We start from the raw sequence: 18,781 nt of genomic DNA, 5'->3' as shown, positions 1-18,781 counted from the left end.
TTGGAGGTCTTCTAATCCAACCCTCTGCTCGAACAGCAGACTCTATACCAGGGGTCTTCAAACTTGGCCCTTTTATGACTTGTGGACTTCAACTCCCAGAATTCTTCAGCCAGCATGCCTGGGAGTTGAAGTCCACAAGTCATAAAAGGGCCAAGTTTGAAGACCCCTGCTCTATACCATTCTGGAATAATGGAGGTTCAATCTTTTCTTGAAAACCACCTCTGATGGGGCACCTGTAACTCAGGGAGGCAAGCTGTTCCATTGATTAATTGTTCTCACTGTCAGGAAACTTCTCTTTCGTTCCAGGCATGCAGAATAGAAAGATAGCAAAGCTGGAAGAACCAGCCAATTGCTTTGCTTACTATCGATTGCACACGCAAAATGAGGACAATGTCATTGGATAGCAATTCACTACTGAGGCTGCAAGAGCAAAATATGGATCAGCCATTAGAGCAACTATTTTCACACTGATCATTTTCTGGCTGCCCAAGGATGGTTAGAGATACTTTAACTCAAGAGAGAGGAAAGGTGCTCACATTAAATATTAGGAAGAGCTCTCCATCAGGCCACCCAAACCAAGAAAGACACACTGTGATTCTTCCAAGCAGATTATTTTTATTGATCCTCATCTATAGACAGAATCTTGCCAAGCTGAAGCAAACTACCAACCTCCCCCAAAAAAGCATATATTCCACAAACTACTAGGGGGAGACTGTCTTTATCCTCTTTCTCTCATATCAACTATCTGAACTGAGTTATCTCTTGCTCCTGGACTCCAACCTATCACATTTCCTTACAGTGTGACTATAAATTGTGCACTTTCCATCATTAAAGGTTTTTAGTTATACGGAGTTCCAGGTTCTGCTCCTAAGTCTGTCTTTAACCTGAATTTGTATGTAAGTCAAACTTGTATTTAGGAAACGGACTGTCTATTGCTAAAAATGGCGGATGGCATTGTCCTTCCTTGAACCAATGAACTGCTAAAGCTGCACTATGCTTTCAGGAATGGCTACAGTGGCTATATTAAATGCTATGTTAAAAATGTGCAGCTTCAACAATTCCTGAAAGCATTGCATGGCTTCAGTGGTGTTGAAGGAAGAGTCTCCATCAGTTTATTGAAGAGGAGAGCCAGACAGTAAGATGGCTCTGGAAGAAGAGAGAGAGAGCACATGTAGGGAGTGGGTTTTTATACCCTCTGGGGCCTTTGTTTGGAGTTGTTTCCTTTGTATTTCCTGTGTCATGTATTCTGACCTGAGTCTGAGTGTGCCCCTTTGGCATCTGTGGGTTAATCCTATTATGTCCTGTCTTAGAGTTTGGGTATGTAGATTTTAGGTGTCTTTGTCTTCTTAATCTTCTAGCTTGAACCTTCCTGAATGGTTTACATCTGCATTTCTACCGAGCTGGTTTCTGCTTGGGGGAGGGAGACTTGGGGCTATTAAGAAAACTGGGCATGCTTTTCTCCCTCTTTAAGATCCTTTGAGGAAATATATTTTTTCTGCCCTTTTAATATTTCCTTCTCTGTGGGGCTGACTTCCCACAGTGGTTTGTTGACTCAAGGAAGGAGTACACCATCTGCCATTTTTAGTAATAGGCAGCCTGTTTATCTCTAGATGTTGTCCTTAAGCTGGACATTCTTAACTCAGGGACTGCCTGTAATTATAGGAGATTAGGCTAGATAAATCTCTTCCAGTACAGCAGCTTGAATCCAATTGGTTTCAGGGGGACTTAAGGGATGAGCAGGCTTCATATTGTTTTTTTTTAAAATTAAAATACTGAGATCCATCAGCCTGCAGCCTTCCAGTTTTGGGTCAGGGTGGAGTATTCTGAATTTTGAAAGTGTGTTGTGGGCATTTTCCTCAAATGGCTGCCACTGGGGCTGTGTGTGCAAAAGCCACTAGAGCAGCCCCCCAGCGAGATAGGCAACAAATAAGTTTAACAAATAAATACAGTGGTACCTCGGTTCTTGTCATTAATTGGTTCCAGAAGGTATGATGAGTACTAAAAACAAGTACCAAACAAATCATGTGACTAACACATCACCCTTTGTTTCAGCTGGAAAGGGTAGCATGTCACAAGGCAGCCAACACTGACAGGCTTTATGCCTCGTACCAAACAAACAATGAGTACCTGGACAAAATTTTCACATCAAAATGCATCTTGTACCAAATTCGACGAATTTCAAAGCAGTTGAGTACTGAGGTATGATTGTAAATAAATTTGTCCAGGAACAGCATGGCTGCCTCAGGGGTGGGTGGGTGGGTGGGAGGTGTGGCCACTTCCTAAGCCTCTACTACATGCATGTCAAACTGCCGGCCCGTGGGCCAGATGTGTCACGCCGAAACCGCACCCACCCCATTGCCAGCAATGGGAAAAGTCGCGATATGTTGCACAATGTCACATGACGTTGCGAGTTTGACAATGCCTGCTCTGCTAGAAAGCAGGTTGCTGAGATGCCTTTAATCCCCTTATTGTCCACATTTGGGAATGGGAAATTGTTTTTGATAAAAGATGTGGAGTAACATTATGTAGAGTGCCAAAAGCAAACCAAGTCCTGGTTTGTCTTTACTTGGATTTTGCAAGGGAGTTTGGAGAGTGGGTAGGTTGTCTTTGTTTTCTACATTGTGTTAACTCTATTTTACAACTTGTCTTATTTTTGTGTGCATATTTCCCAGCCCGGAATAACAAGAATTTATGCCACCAAAGGTTGGCAATGATGTCAGAGGCAGCTCAGGGGAGGGGGGGAGTTATAAAAAATATTTAGGAACTGAATGCAGCCTTGGAAGGGTTGTGTTTTTTTCCCCTGTGGTGGACTATTCCTATTGTACGCTGCAATGCCTATACTTTTCCCATTTACCAATTGTCATCCAGTTAGCCTGCATGACTGTTACGTCTTCTTCTTTAGAAGTCTAGCATTCTGGCTGACAGCCCACCCGGTTAGATCTTCTCTACTCTAATTACTTAGCTGTGTTTAAGTCTACACCAGCTTTGATTTCCTAACATGTTGAAGGTATTGAAAATGGGATACACAAAAACAATCTCTTTATAGCCAGCCAGATGATAATCCTAAGAAACCCAAGATCCAAAGGTAAAGACTAAATATGTCATACATACATACATACATACCAGTTTTTAGACTGACATATTGGCCAATCTATTCACTCTTGTTTATGTACGGATCGATTCCCCTCAACTCTGAGCAGTGGGACAAATATTCCCTTATCTATCTCAATATTCGTTCTCTGTATTGACTGGCCTTCCTACGTGTTCATGCTTGCTAAAGAAGAGCTGACATCTTAAATGGGGAACAAGGACAGTCAAAAGGAAGAATACAAAAGGCAATAATGCTTGTGTACATTTGCCGTAATCCTTTGCTCTCTAAACATCGGACTACAATAATGTTTTCAACCCTCAAGTGCTGTTTGGTGGAAATCTTTCACTCATGTTATAATAATCCCTCTGTGTCACCGATCAGCCCAGTTCACCAGCCCGCTCTTCTGCTGATCAGTCTTCCGTGATCTGATCTGCTGGTCTCTATTCTTCTCCTCCATCCCTCTCTCCTTCCCTGTCCTCTTCTCTCCCTTGTTCAGTCCCCTCTGTCACCTTTGACCCAGCTGCTCCCTCATCTCAGCTTCCAATTTTTCATCCTTTTCAAGCAGCCAGCTGATTGAACACAGAATTAAAAAAACAGGGTCCGTGATGCTCTGTCTTCCTCTCCTCTCTCCTTTATTAGATGTTAATCCCTCAAACCTGGCACTGGTACCCCTTTGGCACTAATGAAGTTGTGTTTGTGTGTGTGTGTGTGTGTGTGTGTGTGTGTGTGTGTGTGTGTGTTTAATCAGCTGCTGCTCCACTTCTCTGCTGATTCCTATCCTCCACGGACTGTGTCGCACTGAAGGGTGCCGAAGCACTTTGCTGCCTGCTCATTTATCACCCTGCTTATGCCACCTCTCCAGTCACCCAGCCAGCGTAGAGAGATTTCTTCCTACTGAGCAGCTACGGAGAAGCATTTTTTACAAGGTGCAGGTGAACCTCTGGGAATTGCTCTTTGCATCTATCTCTCTGCTGAAGATCCTTGCATCTTGTCTATGGGCATCAGCTGAATATCTTTTACTTTCTTTTTTTTAAAAAGAGGACAGACCTTCAGTCCTCTGTTGGCGTGACGGTCCAGAAGTGATTTGGTCAAATGTTCCAGGATTGGTCTCTGTCCATCAACTGAGGGATCTTGAATCATACCCTTGACACTTGTTTTTGGGATCATTTCTGGAGCAACCTTCTTTTGGATCTGTTAAGGAAGGGGAACCAACAATTCCTGGATTTTGAGCATCCAACGTTTTCTTCAAATGGGAATATTTGTGGCTGACAGCTTAAGTGGCATTGTGAGCCGTTGTTAATGGGTGATACTTTGTACTCTTCGCAATCCAGTCTTTCAGCTCCCCCATGCAATAAAAGGCCTGATCCGCTTGGTTCAAACTGCTTCTTTTTAGGGTTGTGAACTGCTGGACCGTTCAGACAGAGGGCCACTCCTTCAGATACACATTTCCTCTCTTCCTGCATTTGTTTCCGTTATTCTTCAGCGCGAGCACTGGATCTTTGACATTCCTTCTGGGCAAAAGTTTGAACTGGCAGAACTCCAAAGATTTGACAAAGCCCGCTGCATGCTTGTGGCTTGTAATTGTGATGAATAATTAAAAGAAGAAAAAGAGTTTGCAACCTTGTGGGAGAGAACTGTAAAAGAGCTGCCATGGATTTCAGAAAGACAATTTCTTCCTTCAGGAGAGGAAGAGGACTGAGAAATGATTCTTAAAGTAGGATCAACAAAGCAACTTGTGAGCTGTTTCATCCCGAGGAGAGGCAGCGTTGTGGGTGCAGGGGCCAAGCAATGTCACTTGGTTCGGATAGACTGCATCCAAAGATCACATTTTGAATAGATTTAGCAAGCCTGAGGGGCCCAACAGAGCTGCTGAAAAGCAAACTAGGGGAGATTTCAGGGGGGAGGCATTTGGGGGGAGGCATTTGAAATGATTAGGAGTTCCTAATATTCTAGTTTTTGAGACCCTAAATGTCTATGGAGTCACAAAGGTGCTTTTTCAAGAGGCAACTGGACTTTTTTGATTTTCTTTAAAGACATTTTGCTTCTCATCCGAGAAGCTTCTTCAGCTCGGACTGGATGGTGGCAAATGCAAGGATTTATATTCTTAGTGGAGTATCTAGGAAGCGAGGCTACCTTAATGTTTTGCCTAGTTACCACACTGTTGCTCCAGAGAGAAAAGAAAACGTGGTAGGAGACTCATTGACATGGCAGACTGGCTAGTTGTTCACTTTGAAGACTATTAGCTTCTGATCAGGGGTCTCCAAGATAGCATTTTAGAGTCAGGTAAGGCCTCTGGAAGTTTCTAGGACTTTTTGTAATTTGCTATCAAAGATAAAATTTTGCAGTAGTATGTTGTGTAAGAAGCTGGTCTCTGTAGCCTAAGAAGGAAATTTTTTAACTCTTTGAAGCTATATCAACCCCTCACAAGTGTATGGGTGGCAGATGGTGGTTATGGAAGGCTGGAAAAAGATCTCCATAATTGGGAAAGCTTCCTCAGCTCTTCAAAAAGAAGCTTTGCTAGTTACAGAAAAGAGATGAAAAGCATCCGAAGATTCTGTAGATTCTGTGACATGCCAAAAGACTTTTAGCATTTGCTTTAAATTTACTGATGGCCTTTACATTAGAAAGGGTTTAGGATTGTCTCTGCTTTTTAGTCAGATTGAAAGGTTTTGTTCCTGTTAATAGGGGAGTAAACAGGAAGAAAAGGCTTGTCAAGAGGAAGATTTTTTTTTAAAAAAAAATCTTTTCAAAGTATTCAGCACAAGCCATTTATCTTGCTGATAATATCCACAAACATCGCGTCATAACATAGAGAAGCTATATCAGACTTTTTGGGGGGGCCGAGTGCAGAATTTTGTCACCTTCCATTTATAACCCATTTCCCCCTATTACCTTTCCTACCTTTTTTTTTCCACAAACGCATACACACCCTGAAATCTATTAAGGCATGAAGGATTAGCTGTGTGGTATCTTTCGCTCAGTCACATTAGGAGCTGTCATCGGGGAGCATCTAAGATTGATGGCACCCATCTCTTTATTTGCTCATTCAATCTCATTGACATACACCCCTTGGAATGTAGGTGCAAACTTGCTTTTCCTTCTGATCCTACATCCCACTTGTTCCTTTGGCTCCTATTCTTTATATCCTCAAGTAACCAGATCTAACTCCAAGTTCTGACATGCTTTTTTCCCCCCATTAGGGCGAATGCTTTGTTGAACACAGCCTACTCTCTGCTTATAAAGATGAGAGAATGATGAAAATTGGAGAAGCAATTTGCCCACCGGACTCTTGTGCAGATTCACTAAATCCAGACGATGTCTGATCGATCCACCACTTAGAGTGACTTTGAACAATTGGGTTTGATCTCAAGGACCAACCCCGTCTCTTCCTGTAGCTCTGGGGAAATTGTAACGATGATTCAATTAAGCCGAAGAGCTCGCTCAATGCTTTCCTTGGGCCTCAACTGTCTTGCCCTCTGTTTTTCTGTGTCGGCTTTCAGCACCAGCTATTGGTGTGAAGGGACCCACAAAGTGGTGAAATCACCCTGCCTTTCAGTGGTCAAGAAAGGGAACTGTGTACCCAGCAACAGCAACGGGACTGTGGATACAAACGAGACGGTGGATCCCCACAAAGTCCAGTACATCTGGGAGACGGGTGAAGACAAATACGCTTTTAAGTATTTCCACACGGGTTTCTGGCTGTCGTGTGAAGAACATCATGGAGGTATTAAAGAGGGTCACCTTCCCTGGGCAGTTGATTCCATGACTATATTTGTAGTTAGACATTCTTGTTTTCATGGGGTGGGAAAGAATTGGCTAGATAAGCAATGTAGACAATGTCGTAGGAGAACTTCAAGGGGCTATAAAGGACCTTAACGCGCAGAGTTTTATAAGAAGGGACTAATATATCAGGCCAACCTATAAATAAGAGCACAGAGCTTTTTCCCAGCCACACCTTCTTAACTCTTTCTCCTATACTTTTGCCTGGGATCCTCTTTGTAAAGTACTAGTGACAGAGTCTTGTCTTACTCTGTGCGATGTATAACCAACAACAGTAATAACGAGTGGCACAGTGGAAAGTGAAGTATTTAGTATTCATATCCTCAGAAACCCAGGTGAGGCTCTTGGGCTAACTTATCTCACACCATTATTCTTTCTCAGTCTGATAACTTTGGAGGACTGTTGGAATAGAAAATGGGAAGTGGGGAGGGAGAGGCTTGTAAGAACTCAACTGAGCTTTTTGGAGGAAGGATGAGATAAAGGCAACAGATAATTATAAAACACTACTTGGCTACATCCAGGATGCTTTTTTCCAGTGGATTGTTGGAAGGAGGGTACTAGTGCTATGGTTTGTTCTCTGGAACAAAGCAGGGAAAGATGCCACTAAAGTCCTTGGCATGCTCAACCTTCTGTGTGAAAAATGGAGGTGGTTTTTTTTCATCCCGAGTTTGCCCCCACTTGAGATTTTTTTGTAGTTTTGCAAATCTTGACACCTGTTCTCTCCCTCCTGTATCTCAGAGCATGGCCGAACAGCTGTGTTCAAGGGCTTTCTGCAAGTCTGTGAGCCTGGAGAAACATATGGTGCATAAATGGGGTTCTTTTCATTGCCAATCCCCATTCTGCCTCACTAATGAGACCTTAGGAGGGGCTGTCTGCATTGTTTTAATGTGGGGCGAGTTAAAATCAGTGATTAATGGATATACCCTGGCCACCAATTCTGGATGGTGGTGGTCCAGACTGATACAACTCTCCTAGTGGAAAGAAGCAAATGCTGCCATTCTCTCAGTTAGAAAGGTTTTGGAACACAGTGTCCACAGACCAGACACAAGGTGACATGTCTGTACTGAGGTGCTGAGCTGATTACAACCCTTAGCGAGGTAGTCCTTGACTTACGACCAGAATCAAGCTTGGAATTATGATCCATAATTTAATGTATTGTACAAACTCAGAGAACATACTTAGTTGGCTAAAAGAAGGTTAAATTAGCTGCAAATAAGCAATACTGTTCAGAACCAATCACAGTAGAGATAGTCCTTTACTTATGACCATAATGGAGCCGGCCCATCATGGTCGTAAGTTACTACGTGACCAACCTCATTATATGCCATTTTTTCAGTGGTCATTAAGCAAGTGTCCTGGTCATAAAGCAAACCAATAGGTTGCTATGGGCATGGTTTTGCCAAAAACTGGAAATAAAAGCGTAACTGTCATAAAATGCAGTCATGTGACTGAGGGATGCTCAAAAGGCTGCAAATGCAAGTTGCAAAGTGCCTGAAGTTCGATGATGTGACTGAGGGACAATCATCAAAATTGCAAATCTGGGTTGCAAGTTGCTCCAAGGTAGGTCCATAATTGCTTCGGCCAGTGCTAAGTGTCCAGACATAAGTCGAGGACTACCTGTAGCCAGTCAAATCCAATTTTAACTGAGGAGGTAGACCCCAATTTTACCCTTATTGGAGAATTCTTCAGGAAAGAATACCATTTTTTTTGAGCAATGTCTGAACATGGAGATGTTCACTAGCTGGATTTCTCAGCACAGATCCCAATACATTTCCTTCACGGCATTATGGAAAATGTACCTAGCACCACAGTCTCCTAATTATTATAAGAGGGGCCAGCGGCTGGACAAGATTGCCAGACAGGTTAGTGTGTGGATCAGAATTTAGAGTGCAGTTAGAGAGATGGAGAACTTTAAACTTCAAAACAACTTTGAAAGTCATAGTTTGACCCAGGGGCCTTCAAACTTGGCCCTTTTCTGACTTGTGGACTTCAACTCCCAGAATTCCTCAGCCAGTGTGCCTGGCTGAGGAATTCTGGGAGTTGAAGTCCACAAGTCATAAAAGGGCCAAGTCTGAAGACCCCTGGTTTAACCCTTCCCCAACCCAGATGCCGTCCAACATCCCAAGCGTCCCGCTGGATTTTGTGAGCTAGGAATTCTGGGAGTCTATTGTAGTTGAGGAAAAATGGTATTTGGACTATGGCTCTTTCTTTGATCCCTTTGTCTTCTCAACCTGGTGCATTTTCTTGCTGAGATCAACTCAGATCGACCTGCCGTTACTTAGCGGCAGAAACAGAAAGATCCCCTTTTCCTGGGGACAGGGGAGGGATGTTGGCATGAAGTCATTGCCACGTTCAGCAGCAGCTGTGGCTAAACTGTCATTGTCTTTTCTCACTGTTCCCCTCACGCCAGAGGAGAAGTGTCGGAGTTTCATTGAGCTGCCTCCAGAGTCAGAAAAAGGTGAGAATTTGGATGGCAAAATAGGCCAACTCACGCAAGTGCAAAATGAGTGGGAAGCAACACCGTAAGTACCGCAAAGTTTATTTTTCTGAGGTAAACTTTCAGCTAGTCAAATGTTGCCTTCTCAAAGAGATAGAGAAGCCTTGTGGTCACCAAAGTCTTTTCTCCCACCCTGCACTCAGTCAGTCCAAATGCCTCTTTGTTATCATTTTTTCCAGTCCTTCCCAGCTGGGCTTTTGAATTTTATAAGCAGAGGCAGTGGGAAAGCTTCAGGCAGCCTCTGGGACAACAGAATAATTTAGCGGCTGCCATCAACTTCTTTCCTGGTAGCAAGAGGCAGCTTAGCCTCTTTCTTCCCCGTAACCCTTTTTTTCCCTGCAGGAGTGCTGTGGCTCTCAGTTGCTTCTGAATTTTTTTATATCATCCTGTTGAGTATTGGATTCCTGCTGATGTGTTTAGATGCTATCTACTATGCCAACTTCATTGACGGCCTCAAGATCAATGCTTTCGCAGCTGTGATCACTGTTTTGTCAGGTATTGCCCCTTGCCCTCCAGTCCATCTCTTTATTCTGTGTAGACAGAAATGTCTCTGAGATAGTGCCGATGTAGATTTCCCAATCTTGGCCATTTTCGGAGAGGTAAATTTCAACTCTCAGAATTCTTAGCAATGTGGTCAGGCTGACTAGGGAATCCTAATTAATGCCCAAGGTGGAAAAAAGAGAGTTATAATACTGGGTGCGATTGACTTAACGATTGCTTTGCTTAGCGATGGAAATTCTGGTCAGAACTGTGATTGTAAGTTTAAGACTAGCTGTATGTTCCCGTCATTCTTTCCCCCTCTCTTTATAGAGTATGTACTGGGGTGAGCTTTACTCTTAGATTTGGTTGAATCAACCCACAACTTGCATATCTGTGTGTATGGGTGTTTATAGGCTTGCCCGCTTAGGTTGTTGATTGCTACATGGAACATTTCCAGGCTGCCAAAAGAATTATGGCTTGAATGGGTTTATTGACTTCTTCTGCTCCACAGGTCTCCTGGGCATGGTGGCCCACATGATGTACATGACTGTCTTTCAGGTGGCTGTAAACTTGGGGCCAAAGGATTGGAGGCCCCAGACATGGTATTATGGATGGTCCTTTGGGTGAGTAGCCAGCTTTGAGGAGTGTGAGACTAGGAGGATCTTTCCCCTTTAGAGTTTACCACCTTGTTTTGGTCAGAATGGAAAGAAAAGAGAGGATTTGATCGAAGTAGGAAAAAAAGAGGGAAGGAAGAGATTCAGAGGTGTCTAAGAATGGTTATACGGTCCCAAGAGGTGGCTGGTAATAAATTCCTGTGACAAACAGCATGAGATTCTGATCTACCAAAATGTACAGTCTGTTCATTTTTGATGACAATAGCACAGTGGATGGTAAAACAAAGAGCGTAAATCTGAATGAGTAAAAAGAACAAAATATAAAAATCTGAATCTCAAGAGATATTTTAGAGAAAGCTGTCTCATAACTCAAGATGCCTGGTTTTCTTACTTGTAAAAGTGGCAAAAAAAGGACCGTGAAAAAGAAGAATGATTCTAAAACACTGAGATGTGGGTGTCCATGGGTAGAAGGTTCAAAACAGTCAAGAAGATAGCCACGATAGAATGATTGAATCCCCATTCCTTTTAGGCGTGCCAAGCGTGTGTTGTACATAACAAAGAGGTGGGATTTTAATTGCCCAATATCAACTGCTGTCTTGACTGTCTCAGATACCTCTGCAACCAAGCATGTTTAAGATTCATGGATCAAAGCTTCTGCTTGTATTTATAATAGAGGAGACATTGACCTTAGCCTTAATATTGAGATTCTGGAGATGAGGGAACTTTGTGGATGAAAGAAGCAGTGCAACTGAGTGGGTGGATAAATGTTTGGGAATAGTGATGGACAATTGAGGAAGACATCAGTGTATCAGTGGCCAAGGGATTCAAGTTGTGTTCTTTCCTCCTTTGCTCACCTCTCCTGATGTTCTCCCCACAGCTTGGCCTGGCTCTCTTTCACTCTCTGCATGTCAGCCTCGGTGCTGACCCTCAACACTTACACCAAGACTATTCTGGAGTTCAAATACCGTCGGCAGATTTTTGAGAAATACACGGTGTCAACGGGAAGCATTCGAGGTTCCAACTCACCAGTGCTGGCCCCTGACATGGAGCGCTTTCTGTGGGAGAAATATATCTTCAGTGTCAGTGAATCCCTAGACTTCTCTGCAAGTCCAACCGGCCGCTTAGCTCTCAGCGGAGGCCGAAAGGAGTGCTCAGGAGGATATGCTGGGCTCCCAAGGAGTCAGAGTGGAGATAACAAGGATAGGGATGATGGGGAACCTTGCTGAGGAGAGGAGGCTGTGTGGAAAAAGAGAGCCTTGTCCACCATTTTTCTTCTCCCTCTCACATTCACTCCCTTCAGCACCTAGTTTTAATGATGTTTTCTTCTCTCTCCTGTTCGAAGCTCTCAGTAACTTTCACAGCTTGGAGACAACCTCATCACTGAGGACCTGTTTTAAAGAAGATTTTTACCCCATAGTTTTTTTTTCATATACGGTACCACTCAAGGTGGCAAACATATCAACATTGCTTGCTATTTTCCCCACAACAACTGTGTGGGATGAGTTGGGCTGAGAGAAAGACCAGCCCCAAATCACCCAGCTGTTTTTACATGTTTAAGGCGGGATTAGAAGTCATCTGCTGATTGGCCCCAAATCATCCAGACCGTGCTCATGCTTAAGGTGGGACTAGAACTCACCATCGCCTGCTGATTGACCCAAAGCTACCCAGATGGCATTCGTGCCTAAGGGGGGGGGGGAACTAGAATTCACCGTCTCCTGGTGATTGGGCTAAAGCCACTCAGCTGGCTTTCATGCCTAAAGGGGGCCTAGAACTCACCATTTTCTTGAGATCTGCAGATTTGAAAAAGACAAATTGCCAGATCCAGGGATCCAATCTCCCTGTCAGGACAGTTACAGACCATGAAGGAAGCTTTATTAATTTGGGATGTGATGGGTGTTGAATGTCTCATGTCAAGGCAATTCAGCTGCAAATGGATTTTGGAGATCGACCTTCCTGACTGATCTGAATTACAGAAAGAGAAAGAGAGCCATCTTACCAACTAGTTAGGTTTTGGCAGAACTTTTGCCTGATTTCTGAAAGATGGTGGCTCATTTGAACAAGTGCCACTAAACTTTTCTGCTCCGTATATCAGAAGGTCTGTTTGACTTTGTATCCTCTGTAATATTATCTCTTTGCCTGTTGGCCAAAAGTTTTTCAAGTCATCAAGAGATGATGGAAAATTACTAATGAAACAGCTCATTACACTGTAACCATTAATTAAGTCATTAATCTCACCAACAACTACCTGCAAAGTTCAAGACATCATCCAAGCATTGATTGGAATCAAAATCCCCATATTATTATCATTTCCACTCTCATTTCTAAATGTTCCCTTAGAAACTTCATTAAGTCATGCATATTTGTCTGGGGAGATCATTTTAAAGAGGTAGGGAGACCACAGGAAAAAATATCCTACCCAGTCAAAAAGGATCATGGGATATCTCTCCCTATACGCTGCCTCCAACTGTACAATGCAGTGTTCTGTTGGATCATCACACCCCAAGACTGCTATGGACTCCTAGAGTCCTTATTTTTCTTGTGGCTTCTGAGGGCCAATTTGCTCAAAGCCCCCTGCAACTCATCCCCTTGGCTTTCTTTTGATCATCTTACTTAGATACTAGGGCATTCACTTACACTGATGGACACAGTAGACCTCAGAGGAAGTAGATCCCCAATAGACCTCCTTCCATTTGGTGTATTTCAACTTCTTATGGGAAAACCCTCATCTGCCCAGGATGAGTTGGCTTGTATGACGTCTAGTATATTTTCTTTCTTTCTTTTTTTTTCAAGATCCTCTCCAAGAGTGCAGGAGTAGTTCAAATGAGTGTGAAAAGTCATTGTTTATGCTCATCTATACCCCCAACACACACACACACACACACACACACCTACCTGTTCTGCTTCCTCCCGTTTGGAGGCTGGTTCCGTAGCACAATAGGGGGACTCCCACGCCTTGCTCTGTCATCGTGACTGGTTTGTGGTGTGTTTGGTAATTAGAGCACATTGGAGAACATGTGTGCCAAAATTCAGCTTTCACTGTTGTAGAATTACTCCCTTGGGGCATGAAACATCAAAAGATGCTCAAGTATCTTTAGAGACATGGTCTGTGCATAGTATGGTTGTTTGAGTAATAGAGTAGGTATAGCTCCCCCCCCCCCGTTATTCCAAGTAATGACTTAGCCATTTGGATCCGATATATTCTGCCCTGCAATTTCACCCTTCCTCCCTACACACACACACCTTTTTTTTCATGCCACATTGCTTCTGCTCTCTTCTGTCCCTCCACCTCCAATATCCCTGCCCTCCCCCCGAAACCCATTTGTAGCTGTCTGGTTAATCTGATCTGCTTTAGCATCATGCAATTTTCTCATCTGTAGGGAATGATGGAAGAGCAAGAGTCATTAATTTCTGGTTGATTAAAGAAATTAAGGAATTAATCAGTGTCAGTCTGCTTCATTTCATAAGTGGGGGAGGGAGGAGGAATTTTCCAGCTGCTCCTCATTTCTCTGCTTAAGAGAGAGAAGAAAATCAAGCAGGGGGATCAGAAGTATGAAGCCCACCACAGCAGCTTACGGTAGGATCCCCCTGAGAGAACCTTGTGTGATCTCATAGGTGGGCAACCAGGAGTGGTTTCCAGTTGTCTTAATAGGAGCCATTTAAAAACCTCCTGTCTTCCTCTTCATAAATTACACCGCTGAGAAAGGAAACTTGAGCAGAAGCTAGGAATCGAACCTCTGTTCCTAGGAGCAGAGAGAGTTTAGCTCTAGTTCTAATCCTGATCTCAAGGAACTTAATCCTTTACCTCTTGTCCAGTTGTAATTCTGAACTGTAATTGGTGCACCTGAGTAATCCAATATGCTTCAGTGACTCCATCCAGCCACCTCATTCTCTGTCGTCCCCTCCTTCTCTTGCCCTCAACCTTTCCCAGCATTAGGATCTTCTCCAGTGAGTCCTTCCTTCTCATTAGGTGGCCAAAGGACCAATGGGAGAGGCCAAAACAAAATTGGCGGAGGGCTTCTGTATGGTCTCATAAACAGCCCATCCCATAACCTGGAAGATGCCCAGAGCAGCAGAAGGATACTAGCAGAGATAGGGACTGAGTAAAAGAATTGTCTTTTTTAGAAAAAGGAACAGTACTTGTACTGTATTATTAAAATAATGAAATACAAAGGGAAAAAAAGATCTACACTAAACACTAAAAGTTGAATAACATAAAAAATGGCAACTTCTGAGCCTAAATAAAACACAAACAAAAATATTATGGGAAAACTTTCCAGTTACACATTCTTCTCTTCTCAGCCATTTATTTCCTCAACTGCTGACCACAACTTAGATATTTAAACTGTACATTAAATATTAAAGATCGCTGCTGGTATTTGTTGAAATCCTTTCATCTATTAGTTTTGATTGGTCTCATCTTTTTTCCCCCTAAAACACATAATCTAAAGGTCCAAAATTGTCCTGCTATATAGATATACTGGGTATTGTCAGTTTTGCGATTCTTGCATTTTTTCCAATTTTGGTCTCCCAATTTGATACCATCAGCAAAGTTCACCTTTTCCAGTGTTGCGCAAAATTTGTTCTCCTAACTGCCAGCATGTATCTTAGTAATATTTTGTGATATTTTTCATTTATATTTTCAGGAATTATGCTTAATAGGAATACTAAATGTGGCTTCAGCTCAAATTTTGTTTTAAGATTTTTCTTGAATATTTTGATGTATTTTATTCAAATTGAAATGGTATAGCGTTTCCTGCCTGAGCAGGGGGTTGGACTAGATGACCTCCAAGGTTGCTTCCAACAACAACAACTTCTTCTTCTTCTTCTTCTTCTTCTTCTTCTTCTTCTTCTTCTTCTTCTTCTTCTTCTTCTTCTTCTTCTTCTTCTTCTTCTTCTTATTATTATTATTATTATTATTATTATTATTATTATTATTATTATTATTATTATTATTATTATTATTATTATTATTATTATTATTATTAAATAGTTTTGTGCATTTTTGGTACATAGCCATCGTATAATGTACAATCCTTCTTTGATATGGCATTTCCAATCTTTATTATTATATGATTTGTCTATTTTGGTAATTGTTGATAGGTTATCTATAAAATATTGTATATGGTTTTCCCTTAAATTATAAATTGGAGTAAATTGTTTTAATCCCCCCCCTTCCCCCGGCTCTTCTCATTGTTTCACTGTGATTATTTCTTTGATTTTTTTGCATACACTTTATCAAACAAGTTTTTATTTGTTACATCTCCATGTCATATTTCAATAACAATTTATGTGAGTGTCCTAATAGGTCAGGGGTGTCAAACTCAATTTCATTGAGGGCCACATCAGCATTGCGGTTGCCCTCAAGGGGCCAGGTGGGTGTGGCCTGGGTGGGCATGGCCTACTGGATGGGCGTGGCTAGAGTGTGTGTGGCTTACTGGGTGGGCGTGGCCAGCTCTACATCATTCGCATCAAGGGTGTCTATGGGGGCCTGGGCAGGAGTGGGGCAGATCTGAGGGTCTCTGGCAGGAGGAGGGTCTCTGGGCCAGGGCCAAGGCAGTGGGGGCCGTTCCCTCACTGTTTCCAGGATGGCTTCGCAGGCCGCATGAAACCACTTTGTGGGCCGGATCCGGCCCCCGGGCCTTGTGTTTGACATGTCTGTAATAGGTGATCTTGGTTTTGTGTGAGTCTTTCAGACTCTTGTCATTCTCAAAGTCCCTCCTTTCTTGAGATGACTTATTAAGTTCTAACAATTTGTAAGTATATCAGCCATAATAATTTCCTACCTTCATTAAGCAGTTCTTGATGTGTTTTAGGTTATTTCTAGAATCTGGATGTACCATATTGGCATATGTGATTAAATCTTAAATTAAATCAAGTATTAAATTAAATATTCATCCCTGAAGTAAAAGGCATTTGATGGTGAAACTAAAACTGAAATTGCAGACTTATTCTCATTTTTAATAGATTCCATATTTTTATCAAATCTTGTTTTATACTGTGTGCTTTCAAATTGTTTTCTTCTTCTGTTTCTTTATACCACAAGTAAACCATGAACTCCATGGGCTAGGCTAGCTCCTTCTATATTTGACAAGCTACAATTTAATCCATTCTCTTATCCATGATAGATAACAATATAATTTAACCACCCCTTTCTTTTGAAGCTTGTAAAATTTTAAGTTCTAGGTTTCAGTCCCCCCACCCCCATCTTTCTGGCTCTTTGTTTAAAATTTCTTTCCCTGATTTATTATAATTGTTCTGAAATATGCCCTTTTTACATCTTGTCAAATAGAGCTCCAAGTATTTCACTGGATTTTCTTGTCATTTCACAATTCTTTCACACACACACACACACACACACACATACACAAAAATCACAATTCTTTTTCCACAAAGTCTTCTTCTGAGGTTACATTTTTCTTATTATCTTTGTTTTCTTTTGATTTTAAAGCCAGAGAATTCACGAAAGTCTTTGATCTCATCAGTTGTCAGCCCTGAAAGGTAGCCCAGACAAGAAGCACCCACCATGATTATTAATACTATCTTTCTTGTAAGGTTATAGTATCATAATCTCGAAAGCAGTGGTGGGATTCAACCGGTTCGCACCACTTCGGCAGAACCGGTAGCTAATTTTTTTGTTGCCCAGGCCCAGAATGGACTTCCGGAAGCAGCATCCAGACAGAGAACCGGTTGTTCACATATTTGAATCCCACCACTGCTTGCAAGTTGCAATGTTGCGTGGTCACACAGAGAGACGGACACTTGAGCTGGGTAGTAACTTCTTTATTGGATCAGGAATGAAGCTGGGGCAAAAGGGGTTACCTGGCGTCTCTTTATACCTGCCCAGGTGAATCGCGACCAATAGATTCAAACCTGGGCTTCCCGCCAGTGCAGGTGGCCAATGGATTTAAACCCTGGCTTCCCGCCAGAGCTGACCATGCCCCGGGGCTGTCAACGACTTGCTCTATTCAGGCTTTCCTGCCAAAAGCGGTTATAGCCTGGAGCTGTCCAGCCCCCTGCTGTGCTGACATTTCCGTGTATGCTTTAAGAGCATACACTACACAAGTCTAAAAGTACTTCTCCCCTCCTTTACTTTTACCACCCCAAAGACTAGGGAAGATTGCTTCTGACGTGCTTTCTTTGGATTCAAATGATATTTATCAGACATCTATCTAGGCTGCAGATCTTCCCCCTGTCTACCAAAGTCATTCTCATTATTTCAACTTATGATCCTCTCCCTGAATTTTATTCCCAAATATTTATCTGTTTCACTAAATCATGTCCACCGAAATACCTAAAGCAATTACAAATGAGAAAGAGGATACCTTTGCCTGATGTTTTTGCTTCTTGAAAAAATTGTGGAAACTGCTGTATTGAGTGCCCTCTTTGCTGTTTGCTGTTGATATGTGCCCTCCACCCCAAGTTTTACATCCTGCTCCTGGATGCATTTTGTTTAAAAATGCTAATAAGAAAGGTAACTCCAGGTTTTCTGCACTGAAAAATATTATTACTACTACTCTTCCTACTTTTTATTGTTGACATATTCTACTGTAGTCCATTTATTATAAATCTACTGTTGCCCTTCATTTTCCTCTTAGGAATGTAACCAGTTCAGTCTGTACGTATTATTTCAGAAGTACACTTTCTGAAATGTTCTGTTAAAATTGTAGTAAATAGTTTATAGTCGGCATTTAGTTAAGGAATCGGTCCACTTGACTGCGGTTTCCCCAGATCAAAAGAAAGGACTGTCAGAGCATGGCAGATTGATTGCCCATCTTGTTTTTGCAAATTGGAATGGGATACCGTCTGGCAGCTTCTTAAGCTTTCTGCTTCCCCTACCGTGGCTGCCAAGGATGTTGTAGGCCACTTAGGAGGAACCAAAATGTAGAAGGGAGATGTTTCTCTGCCATTCCATTTGGAAAAGTACAAGTTAGCCCCATCAGTGTCCCAGCAATGTTCCTGCAAGATCCTGCAGGATCTTTAAGGTGCTGGTTCTTACCTATAAAGCCCTACATGGCTTAGGCCCGGGATACCTGCAGGACCGTCTGCTGCCAGGAACGACTTCCCATCGCCCTGTGCGCTCAGACAGAGAGGGCCTCCTCAGGGTGCCGTCGGCCAGACAATGTCGGCTGGCGACCCCCAGGGGGAGGGCCTTCTCTGTGGGGGCACCTGCCCTGTGGAATCAACTTCCCCTGGAGCTCCGGATGACCCCAGACCTCCGGTCCTTTTGTCATGACCTTAAGACATTTCTTTTCCAACAGGCCAACCTGGACTGATGATAAGGGGTTTTTAATATGGTTTTAAGGTTTTATTGGTTGTAGT

At 42.6% G+C, this 18,781-nt stretch overlaps 1 protein-coding gene across 1 annotated transcript; it reads left to right on the top strand.

Moving 5' to 3' along the window:
* Positions 1-6,505: 6,505 nt before the first annotated feature.
* Positions 6,506-11,688, top strand: LOC308676002 (germ cell-specific gene 1-like protein; the record flags this gene model as incomplete). Its single annotated transcript, XM_081341693.1, has 5 exons — positions 6,506-6,815; positions 9,282-9,329; positions 9,711-9,863; positions 10,360-10,471; positions 11,340-11,688. 5 exons carry the CDS (start codon positions 6,506-6,508, stop codon positions 11,686-11,688), a joined length of 972 nt encoding a protein of 323 aa, XP_081197819.1.
* Positions 11,689-18,781: the final 7,093 nt, after the last annotated feature.

Source organism: Vipera berus (genome assembly GCF_964194415.1).
Source record: "Vipera berus genome assembly, chromosome: W".
Classification (NCBI taxonomy): Eukaryota; Metazoa; Chordata; class Lepidosauria; order Squamata; family Viperidae; genus Vipera; species Vipera berus.
The sequence above is the reverse complement of the archived record's forward strand: the minus strand, read 5'-3'. Positions and strand labels throughout refer to the sequence as shown.